Genomic DNA, 25,490 nt, shown 5'->3' on the forward strand with positions numbered 1-25,490 from the left:
CCATTGCCTTCCCCAGTGGAGGTGGCTATGAATCCTTTTGCCCAAGGCCTCCTGTAGACACTTTATTTTACATGGCATTTGTTTCCTGTAGGTGAGCCTGGAATAGAAGGTCCCATGGGACAAAGAGGTCGAGAGGGTCTACCAGGGCCTCGAGGGGAGCCAGGACCACCTGGATTGGGAGAAAAAGGAGACAGAGGTAGGAACCAGGTGTCTCGTTGCATAAAGCAGGGATGGACAAAAGCTGGAGTTTGCTCCCAATTTATAAAACACCTCAGTGGCAGAATTTGATTTCATTATTCCAATCCAGATTTCACATCAGACATTTACCAGTATAGACGAATATGGCCTAAAGAATTCTTTTTGCCAAACTTATAATGGGTAAACAAGGGTTGTTTTGGTTTGCCAGATCTGACAGTCAAGTTTGAGTTTGACAGAACCAAAAACTCTTTACTATAGAGATTGTCTTCTTCCCTGTTATCCCAGTCACCAAAGCTGGGGGACTTGTCTTGCTGAAGCCCAGGGAGCTCATATCTTTTTCTTGAACAATGCATGCCTGTTTGGGCGTTTTGAACCAACCAGCAGATTATTCATGACACTTGCCAGAGAAAGAATAACAGGAGATGGGATAAGGAAAAAATGAGAGTACAATTACATTCTACTGTGACTGTTCATGCTCTTATTTTGCAGGTGCTATTGGTGAGCCAGGTCCTCCTGGGCCACCTGGACCCCCAGGTTCTGCTGGCCTAAAAGGTAAATAAGAAGATGGAGAGAGAGGACCTAGCAGAGTGGTTAGGAGTAAATGAGCACCCCAACTTTCCTGTTTCACTTGTGTTGCTCTGCAATAACCAGAAAAGTGAACTAATGATCTCAGTTTAGATAAAATTTACTTTAGTTGTTACACATAACCTTTACAGCAATAAATTCTTAGAGATTTTTCATGAGAATGGGGAGTGGCAGGGAAGTTTCTCAAAACACCAGTCTTTAAGGTGTGTGATATTTCCAGCTGTTTTTTTCTTTGCTTTCAGAAATAATAAGGTAAAGTCCATTTCCCTAACAAGCTTTTAAAGAGTTACAGCTCTACATTCCATGTAACTGAGATAAAAATTGTACTGTAAAAAATGGGTCCCATGTGAAGCACAGATCTCAGCATTTCAGTCAAGATGGAAGGATTGTGTCTCTTTAGGGAAAAACACTTCCTCAATGTCACAAAGAACTAAGTTCTGTAAATTTGTCCTCGTTTTGAGGATGCCAGTGATGCAAATTCTTCCAGTGGCTGGGGAAATTCCAATCTGCTGAACATCTATTGGGTTATGGATGTTCTTCGGCAAACCAAAATAGATTTGTTCATTTTCTAATTGTGATGTTACTGAAAGAAAATCTGTGTTCCTTACTCACAGGTCTGATGGGTTCTCCAGGCCCACAAGGTCCTCCAGGTGAGCGCTGCATTCCTTTGCTATGGCATCTAGAGACTAGGGAAAACAAAAACAGAGTGACAGTTTCTCACAGTTTTTCTGCTTCAGTGATGAATTGTGGTGAGTTGGATGAATTAAAACCCCTGTTTCATTTTTGTGCAGGTCCTCCTGGCCTACAAGGATTTAGAGGAGAAGCAGGTCTCCCAGGTGCTAAAGGTAAGTTTCTCTTCCCCCTGCCATTTACAGCAGCACTGGCTGATGTGCTTTGCTGGCACTGCTCTGAGCAGCAGACTTGATCTGATTTTGATGCTATGGGCAAACAAAAGCATAAGACTGAGGAAAAGGGGGGAGAAACCAAACTTAGTGATTGCAAGCAAATATTGAGAAATACAGGAGACACAGAGGTAATAGAGTAGTCTAGATGAGGAAATGCATTTGATGGATGGAGCTGTATGGAAGGAAAGGAATTTCAGTTTGAGTTTGTCTGCTATCAGAGGATCTGTATTCCCCATGATTTTTCTTGATGCATGAAATTTCTTTCCCTTATGACTTACAATTACTATTCTTCAATCCTCAATGTGTCTTTCAGGTGAGAAAGGAGCCAGTGGACCTCCTGGGCCCAAAGGTATGTTGATCAATTCGTTATCTTTTGTGGTTATTTTCTTTAGAGTCCTTTAGATATGGGTACTGTCCATGGGTACTAACCCTATCCTTCTTTGGCTTTCTCTTCTGTGCTCTTGTCAGAAAGCAGACTATTATCTCTGATGGAAACATTTTACAGTGAAACAATATCACATAATCCTTCCCTTTTTCATATCACAGGTGATCAGGGAGAGAAGGGTTCTCGTGGAATGACAGGTCAGTAGATTGGAACACTGGAGTAGCAGCCTATCTAATATACATGTGCATTATTTGAGTTTTCAAAAAAAGTATAGTCCAGCCAATTCCAGTTAGCTTTCTGAAAAAGTATAATGATGTTACTGATTGTAGGAGTTTTATTTTTGCACACAAGTTATAAACAAATAGATCCCATTCTTGATTCCAGTAATCTTGGGTAGCAATCTTTGTATTTAGCTTTAGGGAAATCCTGCCTCACAATACCCTGTATTCACACATCTCTTGAGCTTTTCTAATGCCCAGAGACAATCATGGATCATGAGTTCTGAACATCCTGTCAATACTGGTTTTCAGTTGCAAAGCAGAAAATATATCTGACAGTCATAAATTGTATCTTCACCAAGTTTTGTTTGATTCATTTTCATACTATTTTGCTACAGGTGAACAAGGCTCAAGAGGAATGCCTGGACCTCCAGGAGAGCCAGGGGCTAAAGGACCTGCAGGTGGGTAACAGAAAGCAGTTATATTTATATGTGAGGCAATGTCACTGCCACCCAGAGTGTGTTTCTGTGAGCACAGACAAGGAAACAACACAGGTGTGGAATCACACTGGTTTCTCTAGACAGCTCCCAGTAGTCTGTGCACTCAGAAAAGGTATCCTACAGTTAAGTTTTGCATGAATGTTTCCTGGATCTTCAGTAACTGCAGCCAAGGTTTCTTTCAGATGCCACATGATGAGAAGCCACTCCTATGTTTAGGGCTATGCTCCACTTAGGAGGAGGACAGGACAACTGTGGTACTTTTTCAGTAGTCCCTGACAATCTCTTTCCTTTGAACAGGACAAGCTGGCCGTGATGGACAGCCAGGTGAAAAAGGTAAGGGATTCCTTGGACGTAGAAGTGCAGGTACTTTCTGACTTGGCGGGAGTTGGATTTCTAAAAGGGGTGGAAGAAAGATGACAGCAGATTCACCTTCTGGGATCTTGCTGTCTCAGAACTGTAGAGTCAAACCATGTAAGCATGGAACTGAGACATATAATGGAGTAGCCTGTGAACTTGTGAGAGTTCTTCTCACTACAGAACTCTTCTGTCATTGATGTTCCCCTCCCAGACACCGCTGCTGGAAATGGCCAGGTGGCTGTGAGGATGCAATGGGTAGAAAGTGCTGCAGCACAGCTGGTGGCCAAGCTTGAATGGATTGGTAGATTGTAAGTCAGTGACTTCTGTCTTGTTAATGATTATTATATCTGTAGGTGAACCAGGTCTTATGGGAATGCCAGGTGTCCGAGGCCCTCCAGGACCCTCTGGAGATGCAGGAGAGCCAGGTAAAACATACAGAGAACAAAAATGCTTTTAGCTCAGTCAGGAGCACAGATGTCTTTGTCAACAATTTCCAGTCTTAATTTGAATTTAAGGCTGGCAGAGGATCTCTGTATTGTAAGATGGTGATGAAAAGAAAATACATGGAAATCTAGACCTGTTCATGGTCCCAGGATTATACACACTGCAAACATCAGCTGCTAAGAGCCAACCTTCAATTTACATACCAGTTGCTTGGCCAGTTTGCAACACTTATGAATTGTGTGCTATAATTTCATGTAAATGTAATCTTTTTGTCCCTGTCTATCTTTTTCACACTTGAAATTTGTTTGCACACCTTAGAATTTTTGCCTTTTTCTGACAGGTCTCACAGGACCCCAAGGACCACCAGGTAGGCTTTTCCACTGTATTCCAATTTATCAATATTTATCCATATCATTTGGATATGGGCTCAGAAAACTCTTGTAGTTTTCCCTCTGGACTGCTCAGGGCTTCCAAAGTGATATCTCAAGGTTTCTGTATCTCCTTTGGCTTTTGAGAAGGGTTTTGTGGTTGGTGTATAGATTTTGAGCAATGCAGAGCCTTGGAGTGTTGAAAATTTGCCTCCCCCAAAACATAATTTTCGACGAATAACACGTTCCCTGTGCATCACTGAAAGGTCCTTTTAATTAGTTGCAGAAACAGAAGGGAGAGTATGTAGCAAGAGAGGTGAAAACAGGGAGTGTGACATCTGTAAGCAGTGGTGGTCTGGGAGGCAGTTCACCAGGGAATTTATCCAGGAGCATCAGGACAGGTAGCTGTACCTGAAAGAAGCTACAGGTAAATCTAGGGAGCAATGTCATCATCTAGGGAGCAGTGGGAGCAGGGAAGCCCAGGGACACTACCACCTCAATCTGTTCCTCCACATGCTGTCAGGAACATGCTCATAATGCTGAAAGCCAAGATGTGCAATAGGGAGCTCCTATAAACCCACAGGTGAAACTCAACTGAGGCACCTGGAAGAAGTACAGCAAACAATATTTGTACTAACCATTTTAAATTGTTTGTCTACCTCATATCAGGACTTCCAGGCAACCCAGGCCGACCAGGGGCTAAAGGTGAGTTTTGTTTCTTCCCTAATGCTCCTTTTCACTTATTTTAGCGAGGATTAGCTGCTCTGCTGACCAGTGCCTGGATCAACAGTGGCATCTAGTGGCTTTGGGAAGGGGAGGTTTGAGAAACGCGGTAGCCATAGCTTCCTTGAGCATATAGGAAAGGCAGGGAGGGCATCTGCTGAGGGCTGAGTCATGACAGCTCTTCACTGAGAAAACCTTAGCACGCCTGGTTCTGCCCTGAGCCTGTGAGTGTGATGCCTGGTGGCTGCAAGGGAAGCTGTGTGCCTGCCTCAGATAAATCAAGGCCTATTACCTATGCTGGCAGATGTCATGCTTGCAAAGCTGATCAGAGGATATCTCTGGATTAACTGGGCTCTCTTACTTCCCCCATGACCTTCTAGTGCTATAACTTCTCAGGCAAGAGATCAGGGGCAAAGAGAACAGAAATTACATGTTTAATAACATAATGTCATTGAGCTAGTTATAGATCTTCCCCCAAAAAGAAGCTCATCTTTTGTCTCTTTGTTTTCCTAGGAGAACCTGGAGCTCCAGGAAAAGTCATAAATGCTGGTACGTAGTGCTGTGTGAGTTCAAACACTTCTGCTTTTGGAGATTTTCTCTGGTTTTTGTTATGCATCCTCAGTTCCTCTCAACCGTGTGTCAGACTTGTACTGAGGCTCCCTGTGTTGGGAGAATACACCTGTGATAGATGTGGGATTCCTTAAGCATAGATTTGTTACACATTCACAGGATGTGTGCAGATAACTGTATGTGTGCAAATGTATGTGTTTGTTTTTCAGAGGGCTCATCAACTATTACCCTGCCAGGCCCACCAGGTCCCCCAGGCCCACCTGGCCCCACTGGACCTCCAGGTGTTCCAGGTGAGGAAGCTGCTCCCCTGCTGTGGATTTTGCAGGCAGCTTACATTGCTGTGCATCCAGTTCTTATTTTAATGTATAACGTTCATGGTCTCTGCTAGACTGCCCTGTCTGGGGGGCAAGATGGCTCATGGTCGTCACCCTTCCCTGCAGAAGGACCAGGGTCAGGCTGAGTTAGGAAGGCAGCAGCCTCAAGGGAGAAATGGAATAAGATCACAGGGAAGAAGGACAGCAGGGAGAGACAAGAAGATGAAAAAACTGGGCACACTGTTGTTATCCTTTGATCTATTGAGTACAAAGTAGTGATATGTCAAATCCAGTGAGTAGAATCCAGCTCTTTTGCTGCTCAGGAAAGCAGGCTTGTGTCTGATCCCTTTCCTGGCACTGTTACTGAAATCAGGAAGTGCTTGTTTTCCAGTCTTAGCTTTCAACTCAAGACAGCAGAATTCCCTCATGAGCATCTGGAAATCTTTCAGACACAGACACACACGTACTCTGGCCATGCACGAACACAGTCCTCAGGTTCCTCTGTCCCTGGTCAGACACTGCCCTCCACATGCTGGTGTCAGGAAGCAGAGTTTCTTAGCCCTGGTTCTCAGGGCACTTCTGTGCCTCTTCAGCTCTATAGCTGGAGCTAATCCTGGTTTGGTAGAGCCAGTCTCAGTTTGCAGCAGAGAATGCAAGAGGATGCCTGTTGCATTTCTGTTGTGGTCAGTGGCATTCTGCTTATTTCCCCAGTCTGAGAGGCACCAAGCACTTTAACTGCCAAATGATGGAAAATAAGCGTCTTCTCCAGAGCTTCAAGTAATACATGGAACATTGATTCATTCATACCCCATAGCAATTTCATTTAGTTGTATAGAAAAGTACATTATTTGATAGTCTTAGTTCTTATAAAAGGGTATTGATTCTTTCCTGCTACTGTAAAATACAACCAGGAAAACCTAACAAAACCTATTGTTTTTTTCCTTTGAAACCAGGTCCTGCTGGCCCAGCTGGTCTCCCTGGACAGCAAGGTATCATTGTCCATTAGCTTTGATTATGCTTCTTAAGAGAACGGAATTCGTTAGTTTTCCTTTGTTTCTAATTCTCTCAGCCCTTGGCACATTCCTTCTCCCTTTTGTTTGCAGATTTCTTCCTTTCAGTTCATTTTTCTGCGTTATTTGGCTTAATTAATCTTGTGAAGAATTTCTATTGTTTTTTGTTTTCCCAGGGGAAGAAGGAGGGGGGTAAGAGGGTGGTAAGAGCTAGAGTATTGTGGATGCTGCAAATGTCTGTTTTTCCTTATGTTATTTTTTCCAAGGACTGGTATTTCTAAGGCACTTTTCAAGTGCAGTTGCCTCTCTGTGATAGGGGATATAGCCCAGCTGGATACCTCCTGCCATTTTGAAAGGCAGGAGAACAAACTAGGACCCAATTGGGAATAATGTCACTGTGAAACCACTGCCAGTTGGACAGACATCTGTTTGGAAGGGCCTGAACAGAGCTGACCCCTTAGAACCTCTCTTCTGGTTTTCTATGATTCTGTTAGAGCAAATTCTGCAGTAATTTCCACATTGGAATGCAGTATCCCTCAGAGCTGGGGACTGCTCCCACTTCATATAAGAAAAGTCTGAACCCATTGTCAGGGAGGTGAGGAGTGGGTACAAAATATCACCATCTCTCAGTTACATAATTCACTTTCTGATTTTCTTTTTTTTTCCTGAAAAAGGTCCACGGGGTGAGAAGGGATCCCCAGGTGAAGCTGTGGTAGAAACTATCAAAACAGAAGTCTCGTCATTAGCATCTCAAAGTAAGTGGCTCTGCCTTTCCAATCCGTTGCTTGGAGACATGTCAGAGCCTGAAGGCCTGCTCTCAGCTACCAGGAGATGCCTTTACCTCTTTCTCCTCAACATGACACAGGGCAAGTGTGTGTCTATGCTTGGTGGTGGGACTGCCTCATCTGCCCTCCTTCTCATCTGTGCATCTCAAAGTCATTTCAGAAGGAGGTAGATGGCACCAGGCCCATGTCACAGAGAGGGAAGCTGAGGAATGGTGACTGGTGGACAGCTGCTGATGGCAGAGATGGTCACAGAGCTGAAAGGTTTCAGCCTGGCCTTTTAGCCACTGTGTTCACACAGGGCAGTTCCCTGTGCAATATGAATGTGAAGCCATCTGCAAGAGGAGGACCATTTTGAAAAGACATGTTAATCTGAACAACAGAAATAATCTCTCTGCAAATTAGAGGATGAATTCACAGGGGAGCAAATGCTATTTTAAGATGAAAATAAGTGGAGCAGAACAGAATGGTTTAGCAACATCCCAAGAAGATTGCTTGTTCTGTGCAATACTAGACGTGTGATGTGCTTTCAGTCAGTGTTCCTAGGGTCTGGGACCTCTGCAAATGTGCAGCAGAGGCAAGGTAAAAGAGGGCATACAATTATAAGTGATCCTTGCCTGATCACCATCTGAATGGGGCCATGTAGATTCAGACCATGCTGCAGTACTGTCCCGTTTCCCATTCAGGAGTCTTGGATCTCAACATCACTAAACTTTGAGTCTGTGCCTTAACTGGGAGGTGAGGGTACATCTCACAGTACAATCAAGATAACACAGTGCAGCTATTTGTTAAATGATGTCTGCATTATGTTCTTCTATCGAAACTTGCCTCTCTTTTAAACAGTCTTTCTTCTCCTTGAAAGTTCTTTCCCTCCTTCTCTGTCCTTTGAGTCCTTTGCTATTTCCCTCAGCAACCATTACTTTCCTCCCTGTGTCCAATATGCTGCCAGCCTGCTCAGCACTCTGTTTTGCTTCATATCCTAACGTTCAGGCTGGCAAACACATATATCCTCTGTCTTCTCTTCCTCAGCTTTGGCTTAGGTCACCCAGGTCCTGCCTTAGTCCACCTTTGATTGTAAGAACTTCTAACAGCAATCTATCAATAGAGTTTCCATAGCAGCAGTAGCTCCATAGCAACAATTTTCCCTTGTTTGTGTGTGTTTCTTTTGCACAGTGCTGGGAGATTTACAAGGGCGAGCAGGACCACCAGGTCCCCCTGGACCACCAGGTAGGTAATACAGCAGAGCTCAGTACTTAAGCAGGGGGGTGCTCACACATGTGGCACATTTCTGGGCCATGCACTTTGCTGAGTAAATATTCTATAATACCCCTGTTTCTTTTGTCATCAGGTGAATCTGTGCAGGGACTCCCTGGACCTCGTGGTCCACCAGGTAAGAGCATGTTCCTCTGAAACAAAACAGAAAAGTGGGAGGTTTTTCCAGTGCCTCTATTCTGTGCCTTTCAGTATCCCAGATCTTGTACCTGGTGGAATTTAGTAGGCCTGACTTTACTGGAAGCAATATGTCCCATAGTGGGTTCCTACTAACACAATTTCACTGCAGCAAGATGCCACCTAACAGAGGACATTTGCTTTGGCAGAGGTTTCCAGCCAGATTAGTATTCATAAAAGCCATATTTTTTGGAAAGACACCCAAAGTTTTCAAGTTCCCAAAGGAAGTAACTGCAATCAATTCCATATTTATTTCTTACCTTTCCAGCCTTAACTTCCAGCTGTGGACAGATGGGGAGGTTCTTATCATGAGGAACATATCCCCACTCCCCCTCCTACATAGATTTCCCTTCAACAACCAGAACAGGGGAGGTGAAGGAGGACATGAGACAGGAGCACAAACCCATTCCTTGCTCTCTGCTCAGTAGGAAGAGGGGGCAGGTCAGGTGTATGAACATTCCCTTTCACTGTAGTGAAGGCCAGCTGCCATAGGCACCCTGTACCACAAAGAAAAGAGTCTCTCTGTCTTTTGTCTGCTACAGTGGCAAATTATAATGAAAATTAACTAAGAGGGATAGATGTGTGTGGAGAAAAGGATGATATGAACATCCACTGGGAAATACTTGAGCTAAGGCCGTGGCTGGAGGTGTAGCAGCTCTGACATGCATTTACATACATTGCTGACGCTCATCTTTCCTGAAGCCTTTTTGTGTCTCTTTTGCCAAGGATTACCAGGACCTCCAGGCCCACCAGGGAGACCAGGATCTTCCTTGTCCACCTCAGGTAGGTTCTTATCACTCATTCTCTCACCTGTGCCCTGGGAATGTCCTGTTGGGGTTCCAGAGAGCACATACTTGGCTGGGACCAGGTGGAGCCAGAGAAACCTTGTGTCATATTCTGTTGGGTGTCGTGTTTTGCTGGATATCATGAAGAAATCTTTTTGTTTTAATTACAGAAGGATTCTTCACAGGCCCGCCAGGTCCACCAGGACCACCAGGCCCGAAGGGAGACCAAGGTGGGTATATCCTGCTGCCTCACCAAAGTGCTAGATGGATCTCACCACCTTAGACTGAAAAGAAGGAAGGATGGGCTTGAAGGATGGGCAGGAAGCATCCTGCCTTTCTGTGGCTGTAAGAAAGCTTAGCACAATTGTCACCAAGTAGGGACTCCTGTCTGCCATAAAACAAGTCAGTCTTTTATGGAGAAATTTGTTGGCCTCCAGTACTAGTGGCAAGGCAATCACTGTAATCCCATCCCAACTTTTCAAGCCCATTAGATTCAAGAGCATTCAGAGCTTCAAATTTGCCACTGAAGGGGAACAGTCTTTTTGCAAAATGCGCTGTGGACTAAGTCAGTGGAAGGAGGGGTCCCTGTGAGTTGTAGCTCAGATCTCAGCTGGCAAGAAATCGTGGCACCCACTACCTTTACCCATTTCTCTCCTGCAAATTGAAGGCCAAGATAATAAGCTGCAATGTGGGCTGGGATGTTGCAGAGGAGAGTAAAGCAACTAATAACACTGTTCCTCTGCTCCCCCATTTACAGGCGAACGAGGCCCACGAGGACTCACGGGTAAGGAGGTTTCCAGAAGGTGTCAGTGGGGTTCAGGGTAGGTTGCCTGTGTATATAACTGCTCCTCCATTTTTGTGTCCCACACAGGAGAACCGGGTGAACCTGGCCTTTCAGCATTCTCCTCCCATGGTTAGTCTGTGCCCCCTATCCCCTTTTGAATTCACTGCCCCTAGGCTGAAACCAGGGGCAAAATTCTGCTCTGTTGGTTTTAGCTTGGTTTTAGTGGAGCCAGGATTTTGTCCACTTTACTCCTGTGAATCTCTGACTCTCCTTCTGCAATTTCCAGGTGAAAGAGTCACCATACAGGGTCCCCCAGGCCCACCAGGCCCACCTGGACCAAAAGGTGATGTTTAAAATCTTCTTTCTTTCTTTGCTGATGGCCTCACACAGCAAGCAAGGTTGAGACCTTGACAGAACTTGGTCCTTTGGTAACTACAGCTGTGCTCTCCCTGCCTTTTCAGGCAGAGCAGGATTATGGCAATAGAATTGCTCTGAGCACAAGGCACTTGAGCAGGTCACAGAAGGCTCAGGAAAGCTGCTGTAGCCTCTTCCTTATTCCCAACAAGCTGTTAATTCAAGACAATCATTACAAGGACTGGATAGTTGCTTCTCGGACAACATTTAGCTCAACTGTTTTACATGACCAAGCTATGTAACATGCAGTGACCCCCATTACAACTGTCTGTCTCCCTTCCCTCACTGTTTTTCAGGTGAAGCAGGTGTCCCAGGTGCTCCCGGCATCCCAGGAGCATCTCGAGGTAAGAGGCCAGATGATGGTTAATATTAACAAGGCTCTGATATTAACAAGGAATGCTGACATGCCAGTGGAGACTTTGAAAAAGCTCCTTTGACTTTTACCAGTGAGGTTGCCAATATAATGCTGATGGGATTTCTGTCCAAAACCTCTTTTTGCACAGCTTTCCTTTAATCATAAAATTTAAAAATTGTTAGTTTTCTTTTTTCCAGCTTACTGGGAATCCTTTGAGCCAGAGTTTTTCCTCTGTGTGAGTAGGTTTTTGAACTGGTGCTGCCCAGGCTGACTGGGATTGGGAGCAGCGGGGCAGTGAGGTTAGACTAATGAGCTTGAGTGCTTTATAATCTCCATCTGTATTCTGCACAGCATTGCACTGTGGTGCACAGACTGACCAGTTCTGCCCATTCAAAGTTCTCTGGACTCAGCCCTGCAGAGCTGCATGGGCTAAGTTACAAGATGCTGGAATAATTGAAGACATTATACTTCCAAATAGCCCATGCACAGACTGTGTTTAGAGATGGAGGGGGAGCCCCTCCCTAGTCCATTTCCAAAGGTCTTTCCAGACATGTTGGAAGGGCTTGATGCAAATACACTTTAGCATCACTTAGTCTAATGCAACCATGCCAAAACCATTCCTTCTCCTTACAATGCTTTCTGTAGGTGGATCCAGGCAAATTCAGGGGCCCCCAGGACCTCCTGGGCCACCCGGTCCTCCTGGCCCAGGTGGAAGTTCATCTCAAGAGATTCAGCAGTATATCACTGACTACCTGAAGAGTGAGTATAACGAGATTTTTGCTGTGGTCAGCAATGCATGCCTATCACTCTTTTGCTCCCTGAGCCTTTGTCCCCCCTTTAGAAACAGCAGCCCTATTACTCTGGACTTAATTCTGTTGAATACTGTGAAGTGCTGTTGCCCACTGTGGCCTCTGCAGAACTGTCCTGTTTTCCTGTTCTTTGCCAGGTCTGGTAATTGTGCAAATAGTCAGTCTTCCCTCTTACTGATGTGGGCTTATCTTGGGCTTCCTACCTAGGTGACAACGTAAGACATTATTTGACTGGTGCCCAGGGCCCACCAGGCCCTCCAGGCCCACCTGGAGTTATCACCACTGCAGATGGGATGACCCTGGATTATGCAGAGCTGGCTACCCGTGTTATGAGCTATATGACAAGTAAGCACCGTGTTGGTAAGCTCTGTACTGAGCCATACTCTCAGCTAAGCTTGTACAGCACCTGGGAGGTGAGAACCAGAGGAGAAGCAACAGTCTTTAAATAGCAGCACCTCAACCATACTCATCTTCAGCAGTCTTGGCCCAGGATTCCACAGAGCTGAGGTGCCCTTTCAGCCTGGTCCTATTTTAATGGTTAGATTAACTAGCAGTTGCTGCTGTTTAAAATGTCTCACAGTAAACATTTGCTGTTAGACCCTTTAACACCCCAAGACCCAAACAGAGGTGCCTTCATTTTGTATATGCGGTCCCAAGTATTCTGGGGTTGTCTTGTAGGCTTGGGGCCCTGCTAAAGTAAATGAAAATTCCCAGAGCTTTTGGAAGTAGCCTGGAAACTGTCAGAGGAGCACAGACCACACAGCTGTGTAGACAACCAGGATGTATGAGATAGCAACTGATTCATAGTTGGGGGCATGAGAAGCCCATTCTACCAGTTAAACTGGATTAATTCAGCTTTCCTTTGTCCCCTCCTGACCCCTCTTCAACTTCTGTCTCATCCTGATGTAAAACCTTTTCATTCTGACAGGCTCTTCAGGTCGCTATGAGTCATTTGCCAGCTCAGCATCAACTACATCCATTTTGTACCAAGAACTTCTGGACCTGCTGCAGCGTAAGTGACCCTCAAGGGAATGTGAGACTAGGGGTAAAGCATCCCATCATCCTGGAGATCTGTCTTTCCCTTCCAGTCTCCTGCCTCCAGCTGGAGTTACCTGCACCTGCTTCAGAGGGCAAAGGGCTGCCATAGGTGCTGCTGAGTGACCTGTGAAGTCTCCTTCCATGTTCTTTTGAGACAGATTTGTGTGTCTTGTACTGGAGAGTTCACCTGCTTTCCAGAAGTCTCCTTACCTTTGTTACCCTTTTGCTTTTCATACCCACAGTTAGAACTCTCTTACTCTCTCTCCTCCCTTCCCCTCCTTGTCTAAGTGGCATCTGCCTATGTCCTTCCTTTTCAGGAATTCCCACAATTTTCCCCAGTCTCCCTCCCACTAAACCTTGTTCACTCACTGAATCTTTCCAACTTCCCCACTCTCTTTAGGTTCCCCTCATTCCTTTTGCCCACCCCAAAGTCTTGCTATGTTATTGTCCTTAAGGTAAGGAAGATCCCCAGCTCTGTTCTTTTCTATACACTGTTACTGTGGACTGATAGATAATCCTCCAGGATGTCATTTTGCTGTGCCTGAGGGTATTGATGATGCTGGCCAGCCCTGAGCTCCAAATGGCTACTGAAATGCCACACACCTCAGCATGGTCTTTTCCCAACTGAGCTGCTTTTTATTCCCTTTACCCAAGATGTTGTCCAAGGTGTCCCAAAGAAATAGAGCACAAAGCAATCCCTTTAGCAATCCAAATTCTCATCTGCCTCAAACCCTTGTAGTAGGAGATTGCCAGCTCTGCCACAAATGTTTCTGGTACCACACACAGGACAGTTCACGCTCAGAAAAGACTGGGGGAAAGGGCTTTGCATCCACAGGTTTTGATGCTCTCCCTAGTGGTGGGGGCTCAGCTCACGGGCTGTGAACTCCTCACACCTGGTGTCTGTGCAGCAGCTGGATGGCCTTAAAAGGTGCATTTTTTAATTTCTAGGAGAAGAAATTCGTCAGTATCTCATTGGACCTCGGGGCCCACCAGGACCTCCTGGACCAGGGGGAGATGGCACATCTCTGTCACTGGATTATGATGAGCTGACCAGGCGGTTTATCAGCTATTTGACAAGTAATGGTCTTTATTAGTGTGTGTTTCCCTCTGTTCCTTTGGGTGCTCAGCAGAAAGCTCCTACTATCAGTCAATGAAAACAATTCCAGTGTTGACTGTGTACCCTGTAGCTAAGATACTACCCACAGTCTCTAAGAATGAGTGCTTGCTTTGTTAAAAGTTGAGCTTAGGAACATAATTTCACCTTAGCCGTCTTAGAAGTACCATCGACAGCTTTAAGTGCCTTTTATAACCCATTTCTTACTGGCTCTGTGGCCAGGATATATCTCCCTGTGAAAGAGGTCTGTGCCCACTCAGGCAGCAAATTCTTAGAAGTTTAAAGTTAGTCAAAACAAATTCCATTTCTCTGCTTCATTTTCCCTTCTGTAGTGGGGTGATATAGTATGTAAGAACTGTTGGACAGAGAGGACCTGGAGCATCCTCAGCAGCAGTGCTGAAAAGCCTAATCCTGGTAGCTCCAACTATCTGCTTGGGAGCACAGCCTGGTCTATGCCCAGTCTCTCTGAACTGCCCTTGGAGACCAGGTCTCACTGGTGGACTGCTCCTAAGATGGAGGGAATTTCCTATTTGGGTCTGGAAGCAGGAAATTGCAGTTTAATGGCAGTTTACAGCTTAAGCAGGACAGCTGCGTTTTGTCAGCACAGACATTTCATTAAAGCAAATCACAAAGTGCAGAGTGTTGCCCCAGAGCTGCAGACACAGGGAGAGCAGCACATGCATCAGCCTGCAGGTCACAACTGAGCTGCAACTCTGGGAGTGCCCCCACCATGTCGTGGGTTCATGGGGTGCAGAGCTTTTGCCAAGAATAGAGGCCCGATCCCTGCCTGTCTGCAGGTGTCCTTGTGTTGGGGTTGATGGGCAAGCTCTAACTCCAAGGCCAGAACAAGGCTTGATCTCTGGTTCCCAGCACAGCCTGCTGATGAGAACACTCCATGCTGCAGGAGTCCCTCCTGCATTGCCTGTGAACAAGCCCTACAGCCTGTCTGCTCATACTGTTCTGATAACATGGATCTGTTTGATTTTGCAGGTTCTGGTATGAGCATTGGACTTCCTGGACCACCTGGGCCTCCAGGGACTCCTGGTATATCCTACAGTGACCTCACAGCATACCTGCGAAGTAAGTGAACTTCTTTGCTCCCCTGCAGTGGGTGCCCACACAGCCCTGAGATCTTTTTTTACAACCTTAATCACAGAATTTCCCCTTCTGCCCATCATGACAAATATAATCCTGTATGAATAAACTCTGATGGCCCCTTGTCCTTAGCAGCGCTGCAGACCTCTGGGCTATGCCAAGACCTGCACACACCACAAGGGGCTGCAGCTGGATCATTGTGCTCCTGTAGGGAGCAGCAGAGACGATATTTTAGGAATGGGCATGGAGGAGCCCTTTGTTGTATCCACACTCTGCAGCATAAAGGTGTAATTTCTTATGCAAGTCTTTAAAAGTATATTTAAAAAAACAGGGACTTCTACTCTCTCTGGAGTCTCCTGACTTTCCAATGTGATGTCTACACACAGGGAAGTGAGGTGCCCCAGGAAGGCTGCACCAGAAGGTGCTGGGGAGAAAAAAGTGCCTTATACTTGGCTGTATCTGGCATTACCTGTATTGTCAAGGAACATTCATCAGGGTTGTGGTTGTTTGGGTGACTTCTTTTCTTATCTTGTGTCTTACAGACTCTGAATTCAGTGGATTTGTTGGGCCCCCTGGTCCTGCAGGGCCCCCAGGACCTCCAGGGATCCCTGGAACACCAGGCACCACTTTGGAGGATGTCTCTGCCTACCTACAAAGTAAAGCACTTGTTTTTCTCACAGAGATTCTGTTTGTAGGTGGTGGGGGAGCTGAGGCTGAGATTTAGCTTATGAGGGGTGAGACTACCCACTGAGAACGAGGTCACTTTAAAGAAAAAAATCTCATCATTGTCATCTGTAAAGGAATGGAAGTTGGGGTTGGAAACATTCAAGATCCCCAGACGTGTGATTTCCCTGTCTTCTTGCTGATGAAAAATAATTCTTTCTCTCTCTCAAGATGTGGGATACTCTTCCCTTTCTGGAGTCCGGGGCCCACCTGGCCCTCCTGGCCCTCCAGGACCCCCAGGCTTCTCAGGAACTGGCCTTTTGTCCTATGCTGACATCACCCACAGCGATGAGTTCAGGAGTGAGCTGATCCAGTACCTGAAGAGTAAGGAGACACCATCCATCCTTCCTGCACACATTCCAAGCCATGCTTTGCCCCGTGTAGGTGCTCTCTGCCACAGCTGAGGCATTCCTGTAGGAGTCTTCCCTGAACTGGGGCTGCAGAAACACCTGACCTCTACAGCCAGGTCTATGTTGTGCTGAATCCTGCAGGGTTGTCTCCTCTCAGTCCAACTGCCCGTCCAAGGTCCATGTTGTGACACAACAGGGACAGGCACTGGGCACTTAAAATTGGCCTGTGCTGAACAGCAAGTCCCCAGTAAGGATGCTGGCAGAGTTTTGCCATGGGAAAAGCATTTTCTTTGGCAAGCACCTGCCCCCAGAGCAATGGATGATTCAGAGGTTGGAAGGCAGCACTGAGGCAGCTGTGAAGCAGCTTTGGTCTGAGCTCATCCTGCCAAGTCATCCAGGGCAGTCTTTCAAAAACATGAGGCTCTCCTCACTTTTGGGAGACTGGTCACAGAATGGCTGTTTTGTCAGAGGTGCTGAAATTAGCTCGAGAGGAGTGCGCCCTTCTGCAAAGTCAGTGGGCATGTTCCCAAGACTGGGCACACAAAACTGTGGGAAGGAGGAGGGTGCCACCTGTAGAGATCAAAATTGAAATACTTGCCTGCTGCTTGAGAAGTGGCATTGGATGAGGGTTGGTGGGAAAGAATTTCACTCAGGTGGTAGCACAGGACCTTTGCCAAGCCCAGTGTCCCTGAAGTTCTCCCCTTGTATTTTGCAGGTGATGAAGTTCGAAGCTACATCTCAGGGCCACCTGGGCCCCCTGGGCCACGGGGACCACCAGGACCCAAAGGAGACAGTGGCTTCATGGCTGGGTCTATGTCTTCATCCTACCAAGGGTTACTGACTTCTGAGCGCTCACATGGAGGATCCCTTGGTGCTGAGGGCTCCCATGGGGGGTCACTGGGCACAGGCAGCTCATATGGCAGCTCCATGAGCAGGATGTCCTCTTACCACTCCTCAGCGGGCAGTGATGGCACTTACGGTGCCTCCATGGGTGGTGATGGGACTTATGATGGGTTGCTGACAGAGGAGGAATCCCACAGCAGATCAGCAGGTTCAAGCAGATCCTATAGCAACTCCTTCTCTGGTTCCCTGGATTACAACGAGCTGGCACTCCGTGTGTCAGAGAGCCTACAGAGTGAGTGAAAAGCCTGCTTGTCCTGACCCTCCCTGTCCCAGCCTACAACTCCTAACCCCCTGTGCCTGCTGTCACGCTGGTCACTTCCCTCCTTCCTGCTGCCTACCACTCTCCCTTACACCTTCCTGCCTCAGCATCCAGCCACAGTTCTCCTGGAGCTCCTTTCAAATGACATCTTTAATTCCTCAGGCCGAGGTATTCTTCAGGACCTGATGTCTTACACTGCACAGGGACCCGCAGGTCCCCCAGGCCCTCCTGGTCCCCCTGGCATCAGCAAGGTCTTTGCAGCCTATGGCAATGTCACTGAGGACCTCATGGACTTCTTTAGAAGTAAGTGACACTGACTTGCCATTTCTGGCTCATGCATATGAGATCTCCCCAGACTCTCACAGACCTAATGATCTTTTCACCTTTGCACGTTGCAAAAGCCAAGGTACGCCACTGGAGGTGGATGGTCTTTCCATCTCCTTCCTCCCTTGCTGGAGAGGTGCAGTCTTATCATTAGGAAGGACATCAGTTTTTCCCAATATTTGTAAGAAACTCATCCCAAACTCTGAAGGTCTTTGGGCTTGTAATCTGTGTGGCCCATTTTAACATGGCTGGGCTGGCACATGTACAAATACATGAGTCAACTGCTCGCTCTGCTCTCAGATTCCTTACCCTGAGCACAGGCCAGCTCCAGCCCTGGTGACAGCCAGGACACCCAGAGAAGGTGGCAGAGCAGGGCTGGTGAAATGCCCTCACAGCCTATCCCTGGATCTTTGCTGGGACCGGAACCATTTGTGAAAAACTTTCTCTGTCATTCTCATCCCATCTGAGAGAAATGACCTTTCAGGGTGACCCACTGCTTCTCTGAGTAAGCACAGTGGTTTGTCCCTCTCATTCATCCTCTCCTTTATTTCCCTCTGCAGCATATGGTGCCATCCAGGGGCCACCTGGTGAAAAGGGAGAGAGGGGTTATCCTGGACCCAAAGGTAAGGCTTGCCATCCTTTCCCTCTTTAGCCCCGTGAGGCCCAGGAAGCAGCACTGTGACCACAGCACTGCTCAAGGTCATACCTTCCTACAGTGAAGGTGGCACCTTCAGGATCTCAGCCAAAATGTTGTCCTGCCTTGGCCTGCCTTACCTTGGTCTGTCCCTGTCCATGAGCCACTTGTGCTCAAGGGAAAACTTGGTTTTCTCATCCCTTTAGGTGACCCTGGACCAATGGGCCCACCAGGACGACAAGGGCACAGGGGACCGAAAGGAGAGAAGGGAGAGAAAGGTATGAACACCTGCCATCCCCAGGAGAGCAGGGTTTGCCTGTCAGGGAGTGAAGGATTCCCCAGGCACCAGCCCATCCCTGGGAACGGCTGGAAAACACTCTTTTGGATCTTTTGTCTTCCTACATGAATTTTTCAAATAACTCCTTTTTACTTTATTGTCTTTAGGTGAACAAGTGTATGTTGGCAGAAGAAAAAGAAGAAATGTTGGGGTTTAAGGAAAGAGGCAGCTCAGTTCTGCACAGGGCAGCAATCCCAGCAGCCTGTAGAGAATTAGCCTGACTCTTCACTGCCTTAATGCTAAACAGTCCTTTGCCACTCTGCTGACCCCTTAGACTTGATAGTTCAGTGTTGCTGCAGAGATCTGAATGTCTCCTGTACGTGTCCAGCATGGCCCCAGTGTGGGTGTTTGCTCCTGTTACTGATGTTTGCCTGCCTGACCCTGAGCTCCCAGGCTGACAAGGGCTTCCTGTCTCACCTAGTCCAGGCTTCTTGTATTGCTCCCAGCTATGTAAAAACCTGGGTTTTTTTAACAAGTAGCCAACTATCCAGCAAAAAAAAAGAAAAGAAAGCAATTCCACCCCCACCAAATGCTGTGCTTTGTCAGGGATCAGATGCAGGATCAGCCCACAGGATACAAGACCCTGCAAGATACTGTGGGACTAAGCTTGCACCGCACTGGGATTCCCTCTCCACAAACCCTGCTGGCCCTAAGTGGGAGGCAGCAGCACAGCAAGACAGGACATGCACAGGGACCAAACAGAAGCACTTTTAAAAGTAATTTGTTTATCTTTTTAAAAATATTTTTTTTATTTTTTTCTGGTTTTCTAAACACTGGGGAAACATAATTTTAATGTAAACAGCCCAATTAAAGTGTGTTTTTAAGCCAATCCCAGAACTACTCAGGACCACCTTTCTGTGCTTGCAGGTTGTGTTGTGGGGCAGGGTGAGGCACCTGAGAGGGGTCTGAGGTACAGCGGTAAAATACAATGGCACAGTGTTAAATACTTTTTACACTCAGTTATTTTAAAAATTCTAAATTGTCCCCTTCACTCCAACATCACTTGTATTTCATGCAAGTTTTCCATCAACAAACCCGAGACAATCTCAGCAAACTGTGATTTTTTTATTGTATTTACAGCAGAATTATTACAATATTCTACAGAAAGCCATGAAATCAATTACTTTTAAAAACAAGACCAAAAAAAAAACCAAACCAAAATCATTGTATGGCTGCTACTGCAAGTTCACTTCCATGAGCTGTACAGAAACCCTTAGCCAATTATTCATCCATCTCATGATTTTTGGTTGCTTTCTGTAAGGCAAAAGTAACTTGTTTTGCAGTTAACACAAAACATGCAATGAACTGCTGGGAGAACACGAGGCCGGCGGTGCCTCAGTGGATGTGCTTTGTCACAGGACTGTGACAGGACTCCTGCTCTGCTGACAGAACATGTGGGTGACAGCTCAGTGTTAGATTTGACTCCATGTCCCTTTCTAGTTTCTGTTCTTTCCACCATTTTAGGACTGATACTGTAACAGAGGCCTTACCACTTAGTTTGGTAATTGGGGAAGAGATTTTGGAAAATCACAGTAACTTTGGGCTCAGCCACTCCCTTTTGCTTTTGGTACAATGGAAGCACATGAGCCTTTAGTGATGAGCTGGGTCAGAGCGTGTTTGTATTCAAGGGGTTGTTCTTCTCTGGCACCACTGATTGCCCCAATGCCAGATATGCAAAGGAGCTACAGAAATGAAGCACAAGAATTGAGGTGGGAGAAAGGGGGCAGAAAACAACTAAAAGTTCTGTAAAAGAGAAGCACTGTAGAGTTTTCTTTTGTCTTCTCCCCTTTATCTGTTCTCATCTTTTGTAAGACTGAGAAACAACAGGGCATCCTGGCCTTGGCTTGCCTGTGAACAAGGAAGGTTATTTCTCTCTGACCTTATTTCAACTGCTGTGAAGATGGCAGAAGTAGTCTGAAAATGGGAAATGTGCACAGACACATCAATGTAAGGAAGTTTCCGAGATCAAGAAGTACAGGTTTTGACACAAAATGACAAGAATATAAATGTTAACATAGAAGGCAGAGAACTTATGTACACAGTGACTGTCCTAAACACTCCTCCCTCCCCTTCCTCCAACAACCAGAGTCACTGTCCTGAAAAACTTGCCCCACTTCCCCAGCTGAACCAAGAAACAGGAGTTCAGTGGAAGCAGCCAGCACTGAGCTTATTTGCACATTTCAGTTTCCAGCAAGATCAGTGTTTGAGGTCCTGGGAGCTGCAGCTGCACAGCAGCTCTGAAAATCAGGCTGCCTAAAAGTGGACTTAAGTGCCTGAATTTAAAACACCTTATTCAAGTCTTTCCTATACCAAAGCATCCTTGAAATTCTTGCAAGACAGATACTGTTTCAGCTGGAGAACCAACTTAAACTTCCAGTGTGATTTTGCTGTCACAAAAGACATGGCGTGATGAAAGAAATTTCTTTGCTGCTTTGCTTGGCTGCATCTTAGTTAAGGTGCTACATTTCTTATTTATTAAGAAAAATAATTCAGTAGCATGGAGTTGTCATAAAGTCCTCTGGGACAGAAGAATAATTTTTTAAACTGTGTGATTGATTAGATATTGAACACCCATGAATGTAATTTTAAAAGGGTATTAGGTGAAAAGATTATCTGGAAAAAAGGATGCAGCTCAACTGGAATTTAACAGTATTTTAACAGTATTTTAACTGATGTGAAAAATCACTGTGAGTGAATGCCAGCAGTCAGGACAGCAGCCCTGCCACCTTGGAATTGGAATTCAGGTGTCAATTCAAATAAAGGTTTTCCTTCAGAAGGCATTTATAAATCAGGATCCATCTACTCAATCATAAGAATAACAACCTCAATATCATATCTTTACATACCATACACACTTCTTGTGCTTTCAGCAGAGACAGCAGAGCGCTTGGAGAAGGAAAATTTGTTTTATGGGAATCAGAGAGGATCAAATGTTGGAGTATTTCTCCCTCACTGAAGTAAACAGCAAAGTTCCCCCGGGACACTGGGAGGCCAAGGCCTGAGCCAGACCATTCCCCCCAGGACTGTAACCTCTCCTCAGCCAGCCCCACTCAGGAGAGATGTAGAGTCTCCTAAAATCAGGGGCACAGGAGCCCCCAGAGAGCTCCCTGGGTACCGGCAGCACTGCGTTAGTCGAGGACTGGAGAGCCTGCACACAGCTGAGTTCAGGAACTCCGGACGTGAGCAGAGCCAGGGGCTCGTCCTTACGAGGCCCTTTCCCATAAAAGCTGACTTAGCAGATGCCCAAATCTGCTTTCAGAGCTCAGGAAGCACATGTGAAGTCTGACCCCATCAGAGGCCAGGGGCCTGCAGGCAGGTTTTCTGTGAGGATCAGCTGTAAACACAGGAGGACAACCCATACACTGACTGCAATCCAGGCACTTATTGCCTTGCTCGTTTTCCTGTGGACAGTGTTTATGATGTAGGAAAACACAAAAGGTGAGAAAATACTGATTTGTGGCCAGCTTTGCAAGAGCATGTGGGGACAATAAGATCTGCCAAACACTCAGTAAGAAAGCACATTGTTCTGGCTGTGGAAAACACATCTAACTACCCTGGAGATGGAGCTGCTAACATTCATTAAAGGGAGGTGACATGAGACAGCACAGAGATTGGATTTTGTATCTCAGGAGATCTCTTTTGAGCCTATATGAGACTAAATTAATTTGAATTGAATTTTCCAACACTGATACAATATTGTAACACCTCTTTCATGTTCTGCAACACTTATATCCAATTTTATCAGTCTAAGTGTCTAAGTACCCATGCTAGTTCCTGTTATCACACATAAAATATATTTTCATGCTTGATATCAATTCTCAGCACAGTTCACAAGGCTGCAGCTGCTTCACAGTGCTCCCCACTTGAAGAGATGAGCAAGGTTTCCATCACCACATCTGATCTCTCCCTTCATCACACAGCTCAGTTACAGTTATTTGTGCAATTTACAGTGAGATCAGATTGCAGGGGCCTATGTAAAAAGGATCTTCAAATAAAAGATATAAGAGATTTAGACAGAGGTAAACAAAATGCCAATATACATTAGCAAGTTATCACTGAAACTACCAAGAACGTAAGGAGAAGATTATTAACGTAGTGTAGTGATAGGACAAGGAGCACGGGGTACAAATTGCAAGAGGGAGAATTTAGGATAGATATTAGGAAGAAATTTTGTACTGTGAGGGTGATGAGGCCCTGGAACAGGTTGCCCAGGGAGGCTGTGGATGCCCCAACCCTGGAAGTGTTCAAGGCCAGGGTGGCCTTGAGCAACCTGGTCTAGTGGAGGTGGGGGGTTGGGACTAGATGATCTTTAAGGTCCATTCCAACCCCTTAACATTCTGTGATTCTGTGATTTCCCTCTGAGGAAAATCTGCCTGCCCTGCCTACTCCCTGAGTAAAGCACTGAGCCTACGTCATACTGAACTGCAAACAAATTCTGCTAAATAGAAATGAAGGTTATTTAATGTTATCTCAGTAACAGTCAATTTATGAAGGTGGAGCTTAAAAAACAAAAGTTCTCAAAGACGTTTTTTCTCCCTAATGAACAAACAATTCAAAGAACTTTGCATTTAGCAACAGAGAACATTCTAGAGATATGGTGTGTGAATTTACAACAGTGCACAGTACACATTTATAATAATAAAATGCCAGAAATTAAGGCTAGCTATTAAAGTAATTACGCTATCAAAAAGTTACAAAATTTAAATTAAAACATGCATTTTCCAATTAATTTTTTTTCTGTGCTGTAAATTAAGTGTCTTCATTGAGAAGGTTTCGGTTCAATGTCCAAGGATTTCAGCATCCAAGGTTTCGACCACAGCTGATTATAAAGTCCTATGTTAATTTATGAGCTCATTGACATGCAGCAACACAGTTCCCATGAAATGAAGTCGTGTAATGGTCACCAGCCACACGTTCAATGCGAGAGAGCAAAACAAAACGGTTGCAGTTGATGCCCGAAGAGACATGAGGAAGTCAGGCCTCAAACAACAGAAAGCAAACACTATTTTACAAATGGAACTCCAGCATACCCAAGTACAGCCTTAAATACTGTGTCTTGATATGACTCAACCTCTAACCACCAAAAGGAGTGCAGCAAAAATTGATCTAATACAGCTGTATTTCCCTACCCGCTACATGAGAAACATTTCAGATTTTCCACTGCAGATCAGTCAGGTAAATAACTTATTGTACATCTATGAACTTAAAAAATAAAACCTGCCTATGTTAGTAGGTGGCAACACAAAAGCAAAACACCCAGCTTCATAGAGGAGTTTGTCTATATATTTAACTTAAATCTTTCCACAAAATAAAATGACTAAAATTAAAAAAAATTTGAATCTAACACTTCTAATGAAATCAGACTTTAGCCATGATTATTTATAAATATGACCATCCACCTCCACTTTTCCAATGGAGTTTAAATGAACAGGCTTTGGTAAGAACAGAACAATGGCTCTACCCATTCCAGGTACAGTTAGAGAAACCACGTGCATTTTGCACCCTGCTTTCTAAAAAATACATTCTACAGTTTTTCAATTTGTAGAACTAACCACCTGTAATAGCAAAGGAAAATAACAAACTGTGCATTTTAAAGTTAGCATTTCTTTCACCTTTACATATTTTAGTGCAAAATATTTTAGGGTGAGGATTTACAACCAAAATGGCAGTAGCAGCAAGAAATCTTGTTTTGTACAGTAACAACAATGCTAAGGAGTTTTGTTTTTTTAAACGACAAAACATATCCTGTTACCAGGATCAGCATATCTAAGTGTTTCAGGCACTGTATTAATTAAACTAGCACCCCATTTCATTATGGAACTAATGGACAAAACATGTCATGGAGATCAGCTCAGTTTAATTTATGCCAGAGGTTTCTTTTGAAAGATATTACAAAGGCCTTTGCTTTTGCCAATTGTGTTTAAACATAAGGGTTTGTTTCTCTGATTACTGGCATGTTCTTAGCAATTAGTTTCAGTTCTTGCCATGAAGACACTGCTCAACATTATGAAACTTTAAACCTCTCATGGCATTTTCAATTGTGGAATTCTCTCGTGGAGAGATCTGATACTTAAAAACACAGTAGCAGAACTAATATTACATTGTTTAAATATTCACATGAGAAACCATTTTTTCTGTGATGAGAAAGAGCACAACTAATACTTCAGGTTTAAAGTCAAAACCATAGGTAACATACTTTTAGAGACCGAGATAAAAAGCCCACTTAGTCTTGAAACACCTGAAGGACGTAACATTACCATTGTACACCAACACTGGGTTCGTTTCTTCTGCTCAGAGAAGTGAAGAAACTGATGTGACACTGATTGTCTCCACCGAAAACAAAAAGCGCGGGGTCCTTGGATGTACACACGCCGCGGATAAGTCAGGTTAGATGGGTAAGGATGGAGAATTCCAAATAGGAAAAAACCTACAGCAGTTCCCAGAGTTATGACCCAGTAGAGTGAAGGCTGGGGATTGGATAGAATTTGGAAATCCGGCTTTGTGTTGAAGGATTAAGGCATTCGGATTCTCCAGTCATTTTAAAGAAAACTTCCTGTTCCTGCAGTTTTCTGGCAAATTCTTCTTCCAGCGTCTAAAACCAAAATCAGATTGTCACAGAATTAACAAGGCAAAGTACAAGAAACCCATTATTGTGGAGATATATTGTCTGATATAATGCTGTAACTTCAAAAACATCATCAAGAAAAGTCACTCAGCAAACATGAAATTTTAAGACACCGCAAGCCAAGAACATCATC

The 25,490-nt window shown here is 45.1% G+C and overlaps 2 protein-coding genes across 5 annotated transcripts in view; one reads left to right on the top strand and one right to left on the bottom strand.

Moving 5' to 3' along the window:
* The window catches only part of COL17A1 (collagen type XVII alpha 1 chain), a 60,149-nt gene extending 40,505 nt beyond the window's left edge, over nucleotides 1-19,644 (top strand). For both annotated transcript variants that reach the window (XM_051800679.1, XM_051800680.1), the window contains 35 exons: nucleotides 92-196; nucleotides 688-750; nucleotides 1,398-1,433; nucleotides 1,575-1,628; nucleotides 2,002-2,037; nucleotides 2,235-2,270; nucleotides 2,690-2,752; nucleotides 3,089-3,124; nucleotides 3,502-3,573; nucleotides 3,933-3,959; nucleotides 4,630-4,665; nucleotides 5,197-5,232; nucleotides 5,463-5,543; nucleotides 6,521-6,556; nucleotides 7,252-7,332; nucleotides 8,533-8,586; nucleotides 8,708-8,749; nucleotides 9,535-9,591; nucleotides 9,764-9,823; nucleotides 10,351-10,377; nucleotides 10,465-10,506; nucleotides 10,664-10,720; nucleotides 11,088-11,135; nucleotides 11,792-11,905; nucleotides 12,163-12,300; nucleotides 12,884-12,967; nucleotides 13,942-14,070; nucleotides 15,098-15,187; nucleotides 15,745-15,858; nucleotides 16,097-16,249; nucleotides 16,991-17,410; nucleotides 17,600-17,740; nucleotides 18,322-18,384; nucleotides 18,602-18,673; nucleotides 18,840-19,644. In XM_051800679.1, coding sequence (XP_051656639.1) covers nucleotides 92-196; nucleotides 688-750; nucleotides 1,398-1,433; nucleotides 1,575-1,628; nucleotides 2,002-2,037; nucleotides 2,235-2,270; nucleotides 2,690-2,752; nucleotides 3,089-3,124; nucleotides 3,502-3,573; nucleotides 3,933-3,959; nucleotides 4,630-4,665; nucleotides 5,197-5,232; nucleotides 5,463-5,543; nucleotides 6,521-6,556; nucleotides 7,252-7,332; nucleotides 8,533-8,586; nucleotides 8,708-8,749; nucleotides 9,535-9,591; nucleotides 9,764-9,823; nucleotides 10,351-10,377; nucleotides 10,465-10,506; nucleotides 10,664-10,720; nucleotides 11,088-11,135; nucleotides 11,792-11,905; nucleotides 12,163-12,300; nucleotides 12,884-12,967; nucleotides 13,942-14,070; nucleotides 15,098-15,187; nucleotides 15,745-15,858; nucleotides 16,097-16,249; nucleotides 16,991-17,410; nucleotides 17,600-17,740; nucleotides 18,322-18,384; nucleotides 18,602-18,673; nucleotides 18,840-18,889 — 2,753 coding nt within the window. In that variant the 3' untranslated portion in view covers nucleotides 18,890-19,644. The remainder of the gene's footprint in view (nucleotides 1-91; nucleotides 197-687; nucleotides 751-1,397; nucleotides 1,434-1,574; nucleotides 1,629-2,001; nucleotides 2,038-2,234; nucleotides 2,271-2,689; nucleotides 2,753-3,088; nucleotides 3,125-3,501; nucleotides 3,574-3,932; nucleotides 3,960-4,629; nucleotides 4,666-5,196; nucleotides 5,233-5,462; nucleotides 5,544-6,520; nucleotides 6,557-7,251; nucleotides 7,333-8,532; nucleotides 8,587-8,707; nucleotides 8,750-9,534; nucleotides 9,592-9,763; nucleotides 9,824-10,350; nucleotides 10,378-10,464; nucleotides 10,507-10,663; nucleotides 10,721-11,087; nucleotides 11,136-11,791; nucleotides 11,906-12,162; nucleotides 12,301-12,883; nucleotides 12,968-13,941; nucleotides 14,071-15,097; nucleotides 15,188-15,744; nucleotides 15,859-16,096; nucleotides 16,250-16,990; nucleotides 17,411-17,599; nucleotides 17,741-18,321; nucleotides 18,385-18,601; nucleotides 18,674-18,839) is intronic.
* Nucleotides 19,645-19,778: 134 nt separating this feature from the next.
* Nucleotides 19,779-25,490, bottom strand: part of SLK (STE20 like kinase) — a 50,905-nt gene continuing 45,193 nt past the window's right edge. For 2 of the 3 annotated variants that reach the window (XM_051800683.1, XM_051800682.1), the window contains exon 18: nucleotides 19,779-25,324. In XM_051800683.1, coding sequence (XP_051656643.1) covers nucleotides 25,178-25,324 — 147 coding nt within the window. In that variant the 3' untranslated portion in view covers nucleotides 19,779-25,177. The remainder of the gene's footprint in view (nucleotides 25,325-25,490) is intronic. The other variant, XR_007906824.1, reaches the window with a different exon arrangement.

This window comes from Manacus candei, unplaced genomic scaffold, assembly GCF_025592945.1.
Source record: "Manacus candei isolate 608988 ecotype Guabito, Panama unplaced genomic scaffold, ASM2559294v1 h1tg000050l, whole genome shotgun sequence".
NCBI classification, from domain to species: domain Eukaryota; kingdom Metazoa; phylum Chordata; class Aves; order Passeriformes; family Pipridae; genus Manacus; species Manacus candei.